This window comes from Cuculus canorus, chromosome 12 (assembly GCF_017976375.1).
Source record: "Cuculus canorus isolate bCucCan1 chromosome 12, bCucCan1.pri, whole genome shotgun sequence".
Lineage (NCBI taxonomy): Eukaryota > Metazoa > Chordata > Aves > Cuculiformes > Cuculidae > Cuculus > Cuculus canorus.
Window position 1 is genome coordinate 4874678 of NC_071412.1, and position 14657 is coordinate 4889334.

Consider the following 14657-nt stretch of genomic DNA (forward strand, 5'->3'; position numbering starts at 1 on the left):
TTATGGCAGAAACACTGCAGACAACATTGGAATAACTGCTTAGACGTTTCAAGAAAAAATTCGCAGAACTTTGTTCCTCCAAGAGCAAAGATTTCATATGCAACAGCACTAAACCCTTTGCTGTAGCTACAGCTTACTAGCTGCAGCCACGGGAGAGTAAAGGGATCAGTGACCCGAGTCAATATCATCCCTAAAGATGTCAATGAATAATTCGCCAAATGTATTCTTGGATCCAAATGCAAATCGCTTTCAAGTTAACATAATTAATGAAAGCCATGACAACAATGAAACACCCCAAGAGGATGTGGTCTCTGACCCACCGCATTATGAAGAAACATCTTTTACTGACGAAGCACATAACAGACTGAGAATCAGCTACAGACCGGGAAAAAGAGAATTGTATGACAATTTCCTACAAAATGGGGAGAAAACAGAAGCTAGTTTACATCCCTATGATACTCACCCTAAAATGTATTATCTACAAACTTTTGGCCATAACACGATGGATCCAGTTCCCAAAATTGATTATTATAGAAACACTGGCAGCGTCAGCGGGAATAAGCTCAACCGACCAAGCTTATTAGAAATTCATGAACAACTGGCAAAGGTAAGTGGAAAGGAAAGATACAAATTTTCTCTATTCCATTTCCAGGCTGTTAATTCTGATTATTAATATGAGAAAGTTCTTAAATTCATGGACCCTGCCCAAGAGAAAAAGTAGAAGTAATCACCATATTTCCTTTGGTGGCTGCAGTATATTTTCTGCCCCACACCCTGCTTGAAGCAAAGATTTTTATTAAAAGGTGATAGTAATGTACTTGATTGACAGAAAAAACATAGCTTAATCTTGTTTAAAAGTATAAAACTACTGAATCTCTTCTGTTTCACTTTAAGAGTTAGGATGGCAGATGATGAATGTCAATTCATAATTTAACCAAGCTACACAATTCACACTCAATCTAAATTTGAATTGAACATCAACGCATAATTAAGTTTCACAGATTCCTTTGTTGTATTCATTAATATATATCATTGAATATAAATGGGAGGCTGGAGCACCTCCCATACCAGGACAGGCTGAAAGAGTTGGGGTTGTTCAGCCTGGAGAAGAGAAGGCTCCGAGGGGACCTTATAGTGACCTTCAAGTACCTGAAGGGGCTGCAGGAAAGCTGGAGAGGGGCTGTTCACAAAGGCTTGTGGGGATAGGACGAGGGGAATGGGTATAAACTGGAGAGGGGCAGATTTAGACTGGACATTAAGGAGGAATTTCTTCACGAACAGTGGTGAGACACCGGCCCAGGTTGCCCAGGGAAGCTGTGTCTGCCCCATCCCTGGAGGTGTTCCAGGCCAGGTTGGATGGGCCTTGGGCAGCCTGAGCCAGTGGGATGTCCCTGCCCATCGCAGGGGGTTGGAACGAGATGGGCTTTAAGGTCCCTTCCAACCCAAACTATTCTATAAGTATTACAAAAAACATGTGCAATAAATGCAATTTCAACTAATCATAAATCCAAAGCACTGCCTGTTTATTGCAAACCATTCAAACAGCAACAAAGGATCCAGAACAAGGGTGCTGAGGTTGGAAGTGTTTGCTTAGAAGAGGGATAGCAGACAACAGCTTTCAGGTACTGATTCAGTGAATGAATGTTGGCCTTTCATGCTCATTACAATAATGAATTTAGAGAGAACTGAGCCTCTTGAATGACTACACAAAAAGCATTTATGGAGGAATAATTTAGCTAAATTTCTCCTAACCTATCACAGGAAAGATTCAGACTTTACTCACGTGATAGATGGGACTGTATCCATGTAAAATGCACTTACAGAGAGAATTACAGAACAGGATACAACTGGCTAACCTGCCTTCGACAAATTTTCTATGTCTGTTTCTCCTCTCCTTAGTGGACCTACACAGTGAGTGGTTAACACAGTGTAGGAGTTGACAGAGATGACCAATGGGTTTTATGGAAAAAACTTCCTCTTAGCAGGTTCTTCCCATTTGCTCCATTTTTTTCCACATAGGCACTACAGTAAATGACTCATGAAATGCCAAAGCATGCCCTTTATCACAACAATCTCACTTTTGTCAGCTTTTGTGGCTACTTGCCAGAAGAATAGACATTGGTCACATATAAGCTTTTGGAGTTTGCACATTCAAAACTTCCACAGGAAAGAATTTGAGAAGTTAGTAATGTTAAGTCTCAGATATCAGATTTGCACTAATTTCTGTGTTACTACCTCAAATAGGTGGATTTGCTTTCTATTTACCTACCTAGATCTTTAAAGGCATGATTTCCCTATGTGGAAGAATCAACTCCACACAAAATAAAGCTGTAACAATAACTTCTGCAGACAACGAGATTAAGCACTTTGAAACAGTTAAACCATTAAAAAAAATTACTGTAAAACAGGGGAATAATATGATACTCTGCTGACTATGGTACATTTAGACTGTTCCCCCTTAAGCCACAATACGAAGTTCTCTGTAAAAAGCAGAGGAGAGACACAGGATACACCTACTCACAGAATTAAAATTAAACATTTTTTGAGATTCTTAATTGTGCACTTGTCAGGGCAGGGCTGGAAAGAGAGAAATCACCTCTATGGTCAAACTCAGAATAGAAGTGTCAATATGCAGCAAAAAAAATCTATTCTTTATCTGTGTTGGGTAATAGTGAAATGAGAAATCTCCAGAGAAAACATGCTCTCATCACCATTCCACTCAGTTTTACATAATTCTGAGGTCTGAATAATTTGGACAAGCATCTGATTTTCGGATGCTGGTCCAGATTTTGCTCAAACTGCAGTTCTCTGGAGATTCACCTGTCCTAAGGAGAATTAATATAAAGTAAATGAAATCAAGGGAAGAAAAATAGCCACTGGGAAATTAGGACCTTATTCTTTAGGATCTTATTAAGACAGCTTCCTAGTTTTGGCCTGACTTATTTAAATTAAGGTCTCCACAGGCTTGCCTAGAAAGGCAAAACAGGCTACCTAGGTCATCATTTATTTCCAAAAATGAATGCATAGTGGATGTGAAAAGGGAAGAATACAAATTTGGTATCCCTACTCATTTGCTGATGTGCAAGCCACTACTCAAGGGACTAAACACATTTCCATTCCCAGAAGAAACTTCCTCTTATAAAAATGGGGGTTTTATATATATTATAATATTACATTATATAAAGCTGAATGAACATGTACTGAAAATTATCATATTAAGGGATTTTCTGTTTTGACCACTATCAGAAAATTCAGGGGGTTTTGCTGTTGCATCTCTCAATGGTTTGTTTATTTTAGGCAAAATTAGATTAATTTGTTTAGAGGTTTTATAAGGCTTTCAATTAGAGAAGACTAAAAAGAAGGCAGATTCCATCTCAGAATAAAATGAAGGGAAAATTGCTTTACAGGTTGGGACTGATAGGGAAGAGAAAAAGAGCATCATGTAGTTTGGTCATTCCCAGGCCTTTTTCAGTATCCAGCTTACAGAAGGATAAGCTTATGCCTCTCAAAATAAGAAGGTGAATGTCAGAAGTAATGAGATTTTTGTTACGCTGGCAACCTGCTGTGCCCTTATGAGAGCTGTGGCCCTGGTCTGGGAGCCACTAACCACAGCACTGGAACAAACGACCCGCCGTTAGCGTGGCTGGAGTCTATTCCTGGCTGTCCCATGGACTCACTTTGTGACCTTGGACAAATCACTTCGGTCTACAGAGCTTATTGTGAAGAATAAACAAACACAAAGTCATCAAATAGTAGATGAGTAGAGAAGAGAATTAAGGTGGTATGAAAAGGTTGAGCTTCTATCAGGAGGCAAAAGCAGTCTGTGCAGGTGGATGTGGCGCTTGTCCACCAGCCCCAGGAGGCTCTACAGCCACTGCTAAGGAGGGCATGAAATGCCTCGTTGAGTGTGTATGAGGATTAGACTAATAGGCTAAGATGCAGTCCTGGAGAAGATGCTTTATTCCTTTAACACTAAAATCTGGGTTTACCACTCCGTACCCCAAGAGGATCCTGACCTCCCCACGCCTAGCTTTTCTGAAACCCAAATTACTGGAGACAACTGTCCTGTCAAAGCCCACCGCCAGATTCTGATAAGAAGTGACATATGTTCGACTTCAAATTTCTAAACATCACATTGTGCTTTGATGCTGGGTTTAGCATTAGAAGACAAATATTAATATTTAATACTCTTTCTTAATATGCAATTTTTCAAATGTCAGAATGCAAGGCAGGCTGAAAGGAACTTCAAATATCTAGTTCCCACACCGCTGGAGTCAATGTGTGTCATCTTTTAGCAAGACATGTCAGGTTTTGCACACATTAAGCCACAAAACGCCAATTAAATTCCTAAAAAATAGTCTAAGTGCTATTTCACAGCTGATAACTGGTGATAATTACTTGGGCTTAATATTTACCCTACATAAGAAATCGTCCAACCTTTCTTCATCTTGGCTATTCTCCACACTTGTTATGGAGACTTGATGAGCTCATCATCTTTAGCCCCAGGAGAGATGAAGACTGAACTATTCTAAAACAAGGAAAGGATTTTTTTTTTTTTTTTTTTAAAAAAAAAGCAGTTTACTTTTTACTTTGGTAGCTTTTTAAAACATTCTGTCACTTTTATTCCACATCCTTAATGCATGAGTAGCACAGGTACAGCTACTTGGTAAATAACCAATCATTCACTAAAGCAAACCAATTTAAAATGCATTTATGGAAGGTTTAAGGCCATAATTTATGATAATGGCACAGAGAGCCCAAATTAATTCAAAGTATATAGGAAACAACTTGTTTCAAGTACAAAGAGCAAACCCTTTTATTTTTTTTGTCTTGGAAATTCTAACCACTGTAGCAAAAAAGCCCTCATATTATTCAGTTAATCTTCCTTAACTCACTTTCATCATTTACTGTATTTTGAGCAAACACAGCCATTATTATTTTAGAGTAAGAATTGTCAAAATTATCTAAGTAACTCAGGAGCTCAGAGTCGCAGGCTTGCAATAGATCTTGTGTTCCCATTTTATCCGAGGCCAAAGGGGCCATAGGTACCAAGTTTAATCCATGTCAAAATGTATTATCCAGGAACTTATTTCTCATTTGTGAGCACAGTCCTGGATTTACCGTGTCAAAGGCATTCTACAGCCTTGCCTCATTGTGGCTAGAGCCCCCAGCCATGCGGGGGGAATCCAAACTTAGCATAAGCGTCACATACAGTTGGTCTTTATGTCTCTTTTGGGTTTTTTGTTGGGTTTCTTTGAGTCCATGGACAAAATACAGAAATAGCCTTGAAGCTTAAGCAAGATGCAAAAAAACTCATATGTTTCACAGAATCACAGATATTTCCCTTCCTTGACCTTTTTAGTTTATCTGGAAATATTTTCATCCCCTTCCAAACCCTAAAACCAACCTGATTCCTCTCTAGAAGCAACACATGCTCCTGATGCTCTCCCAGGCTGTGGCAAAGTACATGGTCCTTCCTGAAGGTCTTTACAGAGGACTCAGATGACCCCTGGCAATAGTTAACCTAATGCCAACTCCTCACAAAAGCAGTCACAACTTTGTATATAAAAAAAAGGAAAAGAAACAAAACAGCAATAATGAGTATACACCTCAGTACCGTAACTAATTCCTATTCAAGCCACAGAAAACATATCACGACACTAAATTGCTTCAAAAATTCCAGGGCAGAAGCACTGAAGAGATAAAAATACAGATTTATGTCTGTAACTGGATGTGAACAATCTAAAATTCTGGGCTATTTATTCTAGTAATATGGCAATTCTTAATCCTATCTACTATGGTTATACCGAGGATGGCTAAGCCACATAAAAGATTATTCATTTACTGCATTATTTACTGCATTTGCTGGCATTTCTCTGACTGTTTTCAAGAATACGTTACGTATTTGCTGCTGCAATTATGTTTGTACTTTATCCAACGGAAAACACCACCGTTCATCACATAACTTTGCCACGCAGCACTCAGCTAGGTCTGTTTTCACCAGTGAGCAATTATCCCTGTTTCTACACTTAGCATTATTCATAAATCATTGCAGCAGCAGATAGAGGCCAGCCACGAGACCTTCATTATGTTAGACAATTTACTAACACATCAACACAACATATATATATTGAATACAGGTTACAATAAAAGCAATTTAGTGTCCAATAATGATGTGTTTACTCTCCTTAAGCAATTCTTTCTTATTTTCTCACTGTTAGCAAGCCCACCTGCTGATGCCTGGTGTAAGCAGAGTACTTCACTCTATTCCAGAGGCAGTAAACCCAGACCTTCTTTGGAATTCTTTTATTCCACATCTGTCCTATGGAAACAGGTGTCCTTTGCTTGGCACAAAAATGTATTTGTTTTCTGTTTGATCCCTCAGAACATAGCCGTGAGCACTGGCTCAGTCGAGAGAGTGGCTAATGGAGAAAGCGCCACTGGAGACGAGACAGCAGTTGGCAAGGAAGAAGAAAACAAAACAGGATTTGTCAAGTTCGGATGGGTGAAGGGGGTCCTGGTAAGAAACTTTTCTGAATTTCTGAAACACAAAAATAAAAGGAAAATAATTTTAAGATTAGTTCTGCAACATTAAGGTCTTTGAAGAAATGAGAGATGGAGGTGGATCTGAGGGATGTTTGGGTGTCCTTTAAAAGCCTGTAATATACACCATCACCTGGTTGTTAACACTATTTTCAACATTGCACTAATGCAGTTCTTTTTGTTTAAAACCTAGGTAAGATGTATGCTTAATATTTGGGGTGTGATGCTTTTTATTCGCCTTTCCTGGATTGTGGGTCAAGCAGGAATTGGTATGTATTTTATTTAATATTATTTTCAACAGTGAAAGGGATAAAGAGGATAAACTATACGTGATCATGATTAATATATAATCTGAGATGTGCATTTGCATGTTGAACTAAATAATGTTTTCAAATGCTTGCCAGGGTAAAAGATGTTAATCCTCAAAACTATTGGAATTTTCCAGACTCGCAGCCAAATTACTGCTTAGAGGCATAGATCTGTTAACTATGCATATGATCATCACATTTGAATATTTCTGAGCTTTAGTGGAATTTGTATTTAGATCCTGTAACAGATGTAAACTTCATGACTCGGGCCAATTTCTAATATGTGTGCACAGAGTTAACCTTTAAGAGTTCACACTTTGCTTATCTGTGAATCCCAAACCTTGTCATCTACATATTAAAAACAACGCTTCTTCACACTTCTCTGCGAAGATGAAAACAGAACTGGAAGGAGGTCTCATCTCATCAGGATTTTGTTATTTTTAACTATAGCACAGCACTATATACCAGTGTACTATGAAACACGAAGTTTTAAAAACTCTGCTACAGCTTTCATATAAATTAACTAAGTACACATCATTGTGAGCTGTATCTTTACTTCTTTATTGTGCAATTTAATTAATCCCAATTCCAGATCCCAGTCCTGGGAGATTGGGCCCTGAGGTCTCTATCCAGCATGTTATGGGGTGTTCAATGAAACCAGTGAGAGAGGAACGTGCTCACAACGGCAAGAACCTCCAGCAACTACAAGAGCAGCTCAGTGAGGTGCAATGTATCAGTAGTGGTTGTATGGTACAACTTCGTCTATAGAGCTGCTGCTCTGGGAAAGAACAGAAATATGGACTGTGAGGGCAGTGTCCCTGTGTGTTACATGATCGTAGTCTAGAATCATGGGGCCCTAACCTCTGACTGCCCCCCAGATGTCATAAAAACCAGCAAACCAAAAGGTAGATGGGCAAGTGTTAGGTTAACGGTTGGACTCTATGATCTTAAAGGTCGTTTCCAACCTAAACGAGTCTATGATTCTATGTTTCTCACAGAATGGAAAGTAGATATGAGCTAGAGTCCAAACGCGGGCCTCGGGGCATCAGCTCTCCTGGTCTTGGATAAAAGTGAGAGCTCACATTCAGACTGAATATAAATATTAATGACTTCCTTGTTAATGGAAGTGAAATGAAACACTGAATCAAAACATGTCCAAAATTTTGCATGGTTGAAGTCTCATTTCCAACAAAATACACGAACTTCACAGAAGTTTCACTTGAGCAAGACTGAGCTTTTAGGAGAGAAACAAATGGAATGCTTGTTAAGAAAAAAAATCCAGCCACAAACCTTTAGAGACACAAATAGGAAAAAAAATCAAAACAAAACAAACAACAAAAAACCCAATAAAAGTTCCAGAAGTAAGCGGAAGAACTTTACCTCCTTTTGCCGTGCTCCATGAGTGGCTCCAGCACTGTGCCTGACAAAGGGGTGCTTGCTGATTTTATGATGCATACCAAATGAGAGCCTACAGCCCAAGGCACTCATAAGTATATGCCTTGCCATGAAAATTCTGCATCTTAATATTGCCAAGACTTTGCTCTGGGGTTTCATGCAAAATTAGTTTTTAAGGGCAGTTTAGTAACTTATTGAGATCATCAAGAAGTATTACTTTGTTTTGAGGTGTGAGAATAGCCATAGGCAAGAGTAATTCATTTTAGAACAACTTACTTAGCAGCCATATGCCTGGGTTTCAATCTAAACTTTAATCAGATTTTAACATTAATTTGCACGAACATCAGTTACAGCCTTTCTGCTTTCACATTTAATTTTACCATTTTAATTCATTGATAAGCGGAGCCTCTTCTCATAGTTTATTTCTCTGCTGTTGCTTTTTAAAATTGCATGCCTTATGTAAGGGGGTTAGTTTTACTTCAGAAAATGAGACATCAAATTCCATCTGAATAATTTCTCAATGCATTTTCTGAATGTCTTATAAGCAATGAGCTTTAAGTCCCCAGCCAAGCTGCTTAAGGAGAACAGTGATGGAAGCTCATCATCACCAAGGCTCGGGGATTTGACTGGGTACTGCTACTAACATGGAAATTAAATGAGTCAGTTAAACCACCATCTGAGCATCATTTATATCCCTATCATTAGAGGGCCAAAGAGAGAAAACCCAATTATTTCCATATCTTGATAGGCTGTCTTGGGTAAAAGCTCTTACAGAGGAAAAATATACCATTCCAACAAGGTTCTCTTTTTATCACCGTTTGGGAAAAAAAGGGACAGCACGGTGCTGACAAGGTTCCAGGTCTAAAACTAGACTGGTATTTCCACCTAACATTTGGGGACTTTCTGAAGTCTATACTTGTACCTACATATGGAGTGGTTAGCCAAAGGCAGGGAAAACACCTTACCTGAAAACCTGGCCCCGAATCTTACAATTATATTACATCATGTTACATTACAATGATATTTTGGCTGAGTCACTTTATTTTATACACTTCTTAAACATTAAAAGAGTCTTTTAAATCAACATTCAAGCCTTCCCAAACAGATATTACTCATCAAATAAATATCTGACCCCATTTATCATATAGAGGTTAACAACGTAAATGATGAAATACAATAGAAAACCCTGGAAAAATACTCCTTAGGACGCACATGCACTTACTAAATAATTTACGATTACTTTAAGGATAATATGTCTAACTTACTCAATTTAATAATTAATAGCTGATTAAAAGTCATATTCAGCCACTTCTCAGGCACGACATTTGCATTGTTTAACAATATCCTTCTATGTAATGATAGCTGACCAAAAGGAATGACCATTTGGATTTTTTTATACAGACCTGCATACAAAATAGGTGCATGACTAGTTATAGTAAGAGTTCAGAAATCAATAGGATAAAGATGGTTTATTAGAGGCTCAAATAACTTTAAATATCCTATGCTATGTTATATATAATTTACATCGCACCCATTACAGTGCTCTGTCTTAGAGGATTGTGATAACGTGATTATAATTTAAGCAGTAAAGAACATTCATTCAGGTATTGGATGTCTGTAAGCATCCAGTATGAACTAAAGTCAAGAATCTGATCTGGAAGCAAGACAGTAGAAATACAGCAGATAAATCAATGTTTGCAGTACTCCTGGCCAGATGTCAGTTGTAGGATCCAAGTTTCAATTTGAACAAGCCCTGGTCAATAAACATCGCTTCAAGTCATGTATAATCTTCAGTTCCACACTGAAGACCAACGTACTTTATGGAAAGAGAGCTATTGCATAAGCTTTTGAAAGTTTAGATAAAACTAAGAACTGACTCCATGTTTGGCACTAAATTGTATTAGTTTCTTTTTTTTTCCCACTTTTTCCCCTCCTCTCATAGATACAAATGGAAATAAAATCAACAAAGTTAAGATAAAATGTTCTATTATTTCTTTACCTGGCTTGAAACAAGTATTCTGGAACTACAGAGCCAAACTCCTCAGAAAATATAACAGAAACAATGGCCACAACTGTAGCTTGGGAGGTCCAGTTTGTACACAAAGAAAAGCTTTTTTGCTATGCAGGTGGTCTAGCCCTGGAACAAAGAGGCTGTGAGATCTTCATCCATGGAGGTTTTCAAGACCCAGCCAGCCAAAGCCATCATTGATTTGATTCTGTGTTGGCAATAGCTCTACTATGACTGGGAGGCTGTTAGAGACCTTCAGAAGTCACTTTTTCATTTTTTTCCAATGTTTTCTGATCCTAAATTGTACTAGGCACCTCCTACTCCTATAGTTTCTAATTTGTAGCACAGTTTCACAAAGTTAACAAAACCCGACCATTTGGCCAAAGATTGGAAACAGACTTCAGAGGAGTCTTACTCAAACTGAAACCCAGTTCACCCATCACTAATCACCGACCGCTGATCTTCAGATGTTTAATTATGTAATTTTGTGATACAGCTGAAACATAGAAAAGACTGTAAGTTCACTAAGCTTACACAGGTCATCTGTTAAAGTAAATGGCATCTAAAAAGCAATATTTTCATTTTCAAATGTTTGTCCTGTGTTAGAGTAAAACTACTTTTTGCAGGGAAGGAGGGAGATGAGGAGAGGATGGTGAAGTGCAGCACTTGATAGATATAGAAGGCTCGCATTCAGGCCACCTCTTTGTACTTGTGCCCTGGGGCACTATGAAACTATACAGACAGTCTTTCTCTGATTCAGCATTTAATTAACCGGTGAAAGATAGCGGCATTCTCACCAGAGCTCTGGTTAATGTGTCGATCTCTTCACTTAAACAGCTAGGATGTATATTAAGGGCAGATATAAGCATCCATGCCAAGGGACGCTTGTTTGCTCGTTTCCTCCAGCCTTTCAAAATCATGAGAGCTTCTGGCTAGGGTACTCCTATCAGAAAGAATCACTGCTTGAAGACTGATGGGAACAATTTACTACCGTGACATGAACTCCTTGGAAATGTTCTGCAAACTGCAAGTGGTCAGCAAACCATCTTTTCAGTTTATTGTTCTGATTCCGGCCTGAAAATTCAATTTAAACAGAAAATGATTTGTAGAAATCACGGAACATGAGTAAAATATTTTATCTTCTTATTACTGACAGGTCTTGGAGTAATCATAATTCTTCTCGCCACGATGGTAACCTCAATTACTGGGTTGTCAACTTCTGCAATAGCAACTAATGGGTTTGTCCGTGGAGGTAAAAATCTTAGGGTTACTAATGCTTTCAAGCCCAAAAAGGTCTTTATGTATTATTTTCATATAAGACAAAACAGAGAGACGACAAACCAAGTGGTGCATCTAAAGGAACTGGAAGGTAACAATTCTAGCCACCTCTAATCACAATTTATGGCATTTGTGAGTTATCACTTCTAATAAATCCCAGATTTCAGTTCAGTCTGTGGAGTACGTTTCAGATGTTCCTGCCTAATGCTGAGTCACGGATGGCTTCTGGCTTTTCATGGAGTTCTTCTGTTACCTTTCAGCAGGTCTTTCTTATTCAGAGCATTCCAGGTTGGACATCCTTGGACAAACTGACAATGAGGCATCTCATCTTCTCATTTTAAAGAGCGACGCAGATCAGTGGATATCTTCTATTTAATACCTTCTTTATAAAGCTCCTTACTTTTCAGCCACTCCTTGGAAGATTAGTAAATAATTTTGCCGGAAAAGTGCATGTCAGGTATTTCATGAAATAAAAATACGGTGCATTTCAGAGTCTTAAAGTTATAACTGGCCTGCTCTAACCTCTGTGGAAAATGGCAAGTTCTTACTACGTCATTTAAGCAGAACAGGTACTTGAATACACTTTCTTTTTCGGATCTTTCAGGTCTTGGAATCATAGTTATTGCTCTGAGTGTAGTAGTAACAACATTAACAGGTATCTCCATGTCTGCCATTTGCACTAATGGAGTAGTGAGAGGAGGTAAGTGAATGCGATCTCATGAAAAATACAGAAATCAGCAGATTTGGATTAGAAAAAAAAAAGTGGAATTGAGATAACTGTCATAAGCAAAGCAATAATAAATAAATATATTTGGAGCGATCTCTCTCAATGGATCAACAGTAAATTAAAATGTATAAAATCTTAAACATTTCCTGACAATGAATATTAAGTGCCAGTGAGATGAGATGAAATCATTAGCTGACAAAGTAATATGCTGCATATACATAGTGATATGAAAAAAAAGATTAAAGACACACTGCATCGCTATGCAGGAGCTTTAACCATGTACCAGAGAATACGATCTTCCATGCTAACATTGAGATAGATCCAAGTAAGTCAGAACCTGTCTGGAAGTGAGGTTCTCTCTGCTCAGTGTTACTACACTATGTGTCATGAAAAATTATTTGAAGATTGAGTTTCACAAGCTAATATGCACTTAGATTTCTGCAATAGAAAGACATACAGAAAAATCTGAAGGCAGAACCAGTACAAAGCATGTTCCTTTTATTCTCGGTGTCCTTTATTAATATAGGGCAAATACTGATCTTGTTAGGCTAAAAGCAGAGATTCCTGCAGTATTATTTATTTGAGGGGGAAAAAAGCAAAAACTGAGCATTTAGTTGTGCTGAAATAACAATCATGTCTGTCTGCAGGTGGAGCATACTATCTTATCTCAAGAAGTCTAGGCCCAGAGTTTGGTGGATCTATAGGACTTATCTTTGCTTTTGCGAACGCAGTAGCAGTTGCTATGTACGTAGTTGGATTTGCTGAAACAGTTGTAGAACTTCTTAAGGTAAACGTAGATGTTTCATTTATACGATAAAATTGTTTGGGGTTTTTTGCTTTGTGGGGGTGTTGTTGTTGGGTTCGGTTTGGGGGGTTTGTTTGTTTGTTTTATATATTTGTTTCAGTGGTGATACTTTTTAGCTGACGTTTGAGGGATGTGTTTAGCAGGGAAGAAGCTGGTCTGTCTCAACATGCCATGGAGTGCCTCTCCATTATTTCTAACTTATGAATATAATGCATACATTTCTCAATAAGAATCTCAAAACTAAAAAAGGAACACACATCTCATTAAAAAGCCAAATAACTCCAACTACAAAGAGCCAGCTGGAACATGGAACACATATTTGGTCTCACAAATCTCTGAAACTTTGACATTTCGCTGCTTTCTGGTTCTAATAACATTTCTTACTGCTTTCAGGAGAGTGATACGCTGATGGTAGATGAGTCCAATGACATCAGAATAATAGGTACCATAACTGTCGTGTGTCTTCTCGGCATCTCTGTTGCTGGCATGGAATGGGAAGCAAAGGTAAACCTTTAAAAGAACACAGAGCAAGCAGTATATTAGACCACTGTAGAGCATTTGTGTATGAGGAATGCTACAGAGCAGGTGGAATTTTCAAAAGCACTCAGTTTCAGTTTAATCTTTCTAAAAGCAATAGCAGTTTAATCATTACATTCAATGAAAGCCCAATGACTCCGTGCTCTTCCAAGAACGTACATTTAAAAGGGAAGAGGAAGTTTATTCTGCAGCTTGGTTACATTGATTCTTGTAATTCATGGCATTATTTAGAGCTTTGAATAAGTGCTCCTTTTGCCCCGATTTTTGTTGCAGCTAGACAGAATGAACAGTAGTAAAAACAATATATGTTTTTATCATGGTGCTCTGTCAAGTCCTACTCAGCAGAACAGCTTTACTTGCTATCCATTCCTTAATTTCTAATTACTTTGGCTATTCCTTCACCTTTAAAAAACAGTCCAAAATGGAAATTCAAAGGGAAATACTTTAGAGGGTGAAATATAGCTACTGGAATCAAGTCCAGAATAGCACCCTTATTTTTACATTCTGCTGTGATGGAGACTAGAACTACTTGTAAAAGAGATCAGGAAAACAATTAGATATTACAACCCTTGAAATGACAACCACCGCAACTAAACAAATTTTATAACAACATAAAAACATCTTACACTTGATATTAATGCATTAGCTGTTCCATTATTATAAAAGTAAATTACAACTATATATTTCATAACCCCCTTAGTAAAAACTACCTGCTGTTGTCATTACCTGATTCAGCTATTTTGACTCTTGGTGTTTTTGAATACCTCAACAATCAGCAATCTGCCACAAGGAACACATACAGATAACTTACTATATAGGCATCTCCACAGCCAATGCAAATTAAAATCATCAGGAAAAATCTTTTTGTTTCTATTAACAGGCTCAAGTTATTCTTCTAATTGTTCTCCTTATTGCCATTGTGAACTTCTTTATTGGGACAGTCATTCCTACCAACAATGAAAAGAAGGCAAGAGGCTTTTTTAATTACCAAGGCAAGTAACCCTGCTATCTATTGTAAAATAATACATTTGTATTCATTTTGGCTTCACTGATTCG

General features: G+C 38.0%; 1 protein-coding gene across 4 annotated transcripts in view; it reads left to right on the forward strand.

Annotated features, from left to right (window-relative positions):
- Positions 1–14657, forward strand: part of SLC12A1 (solute carrier family 12 member 1) — a 53965-nt gene that overhangs the window by 4342 nt on the left and 34966 nt on the right. For 3 of the 4 annotated variants that reach the window (XM_009556899.2, XM_054077673.1, XM_054077674.1), the window contains exons 2-8: positions 10–607; positions 6386–6520; positions 6737–6812; positions 11411–11506; positions 12907–13046; positions 13458–13568; positions 14482–14593. In XM_009556899.2, the coding sequence (XP_009555194.2) occupies positions 197–607; positions 6386–6520; positions 6737–6812; positions 11411–11506; positions 12907–13046; positions 13458–13568; positions 14482–14593 (1081 nt within the window). In that variant the 5' untranslated portion in view covers positions 10–196. Of the gene's footprint in view, positions 1–9; positions 608–6385; positions 6521–6736; positions 6813–11410; positions 11507–12136; positions 12233–12906; positions 13047–13457; positions 13569–14481; positions 14594–14657 lie in introns of all 4 variants that reach the window. The other variant, XM_009556900.2, reaches the window with a different exon arrangement.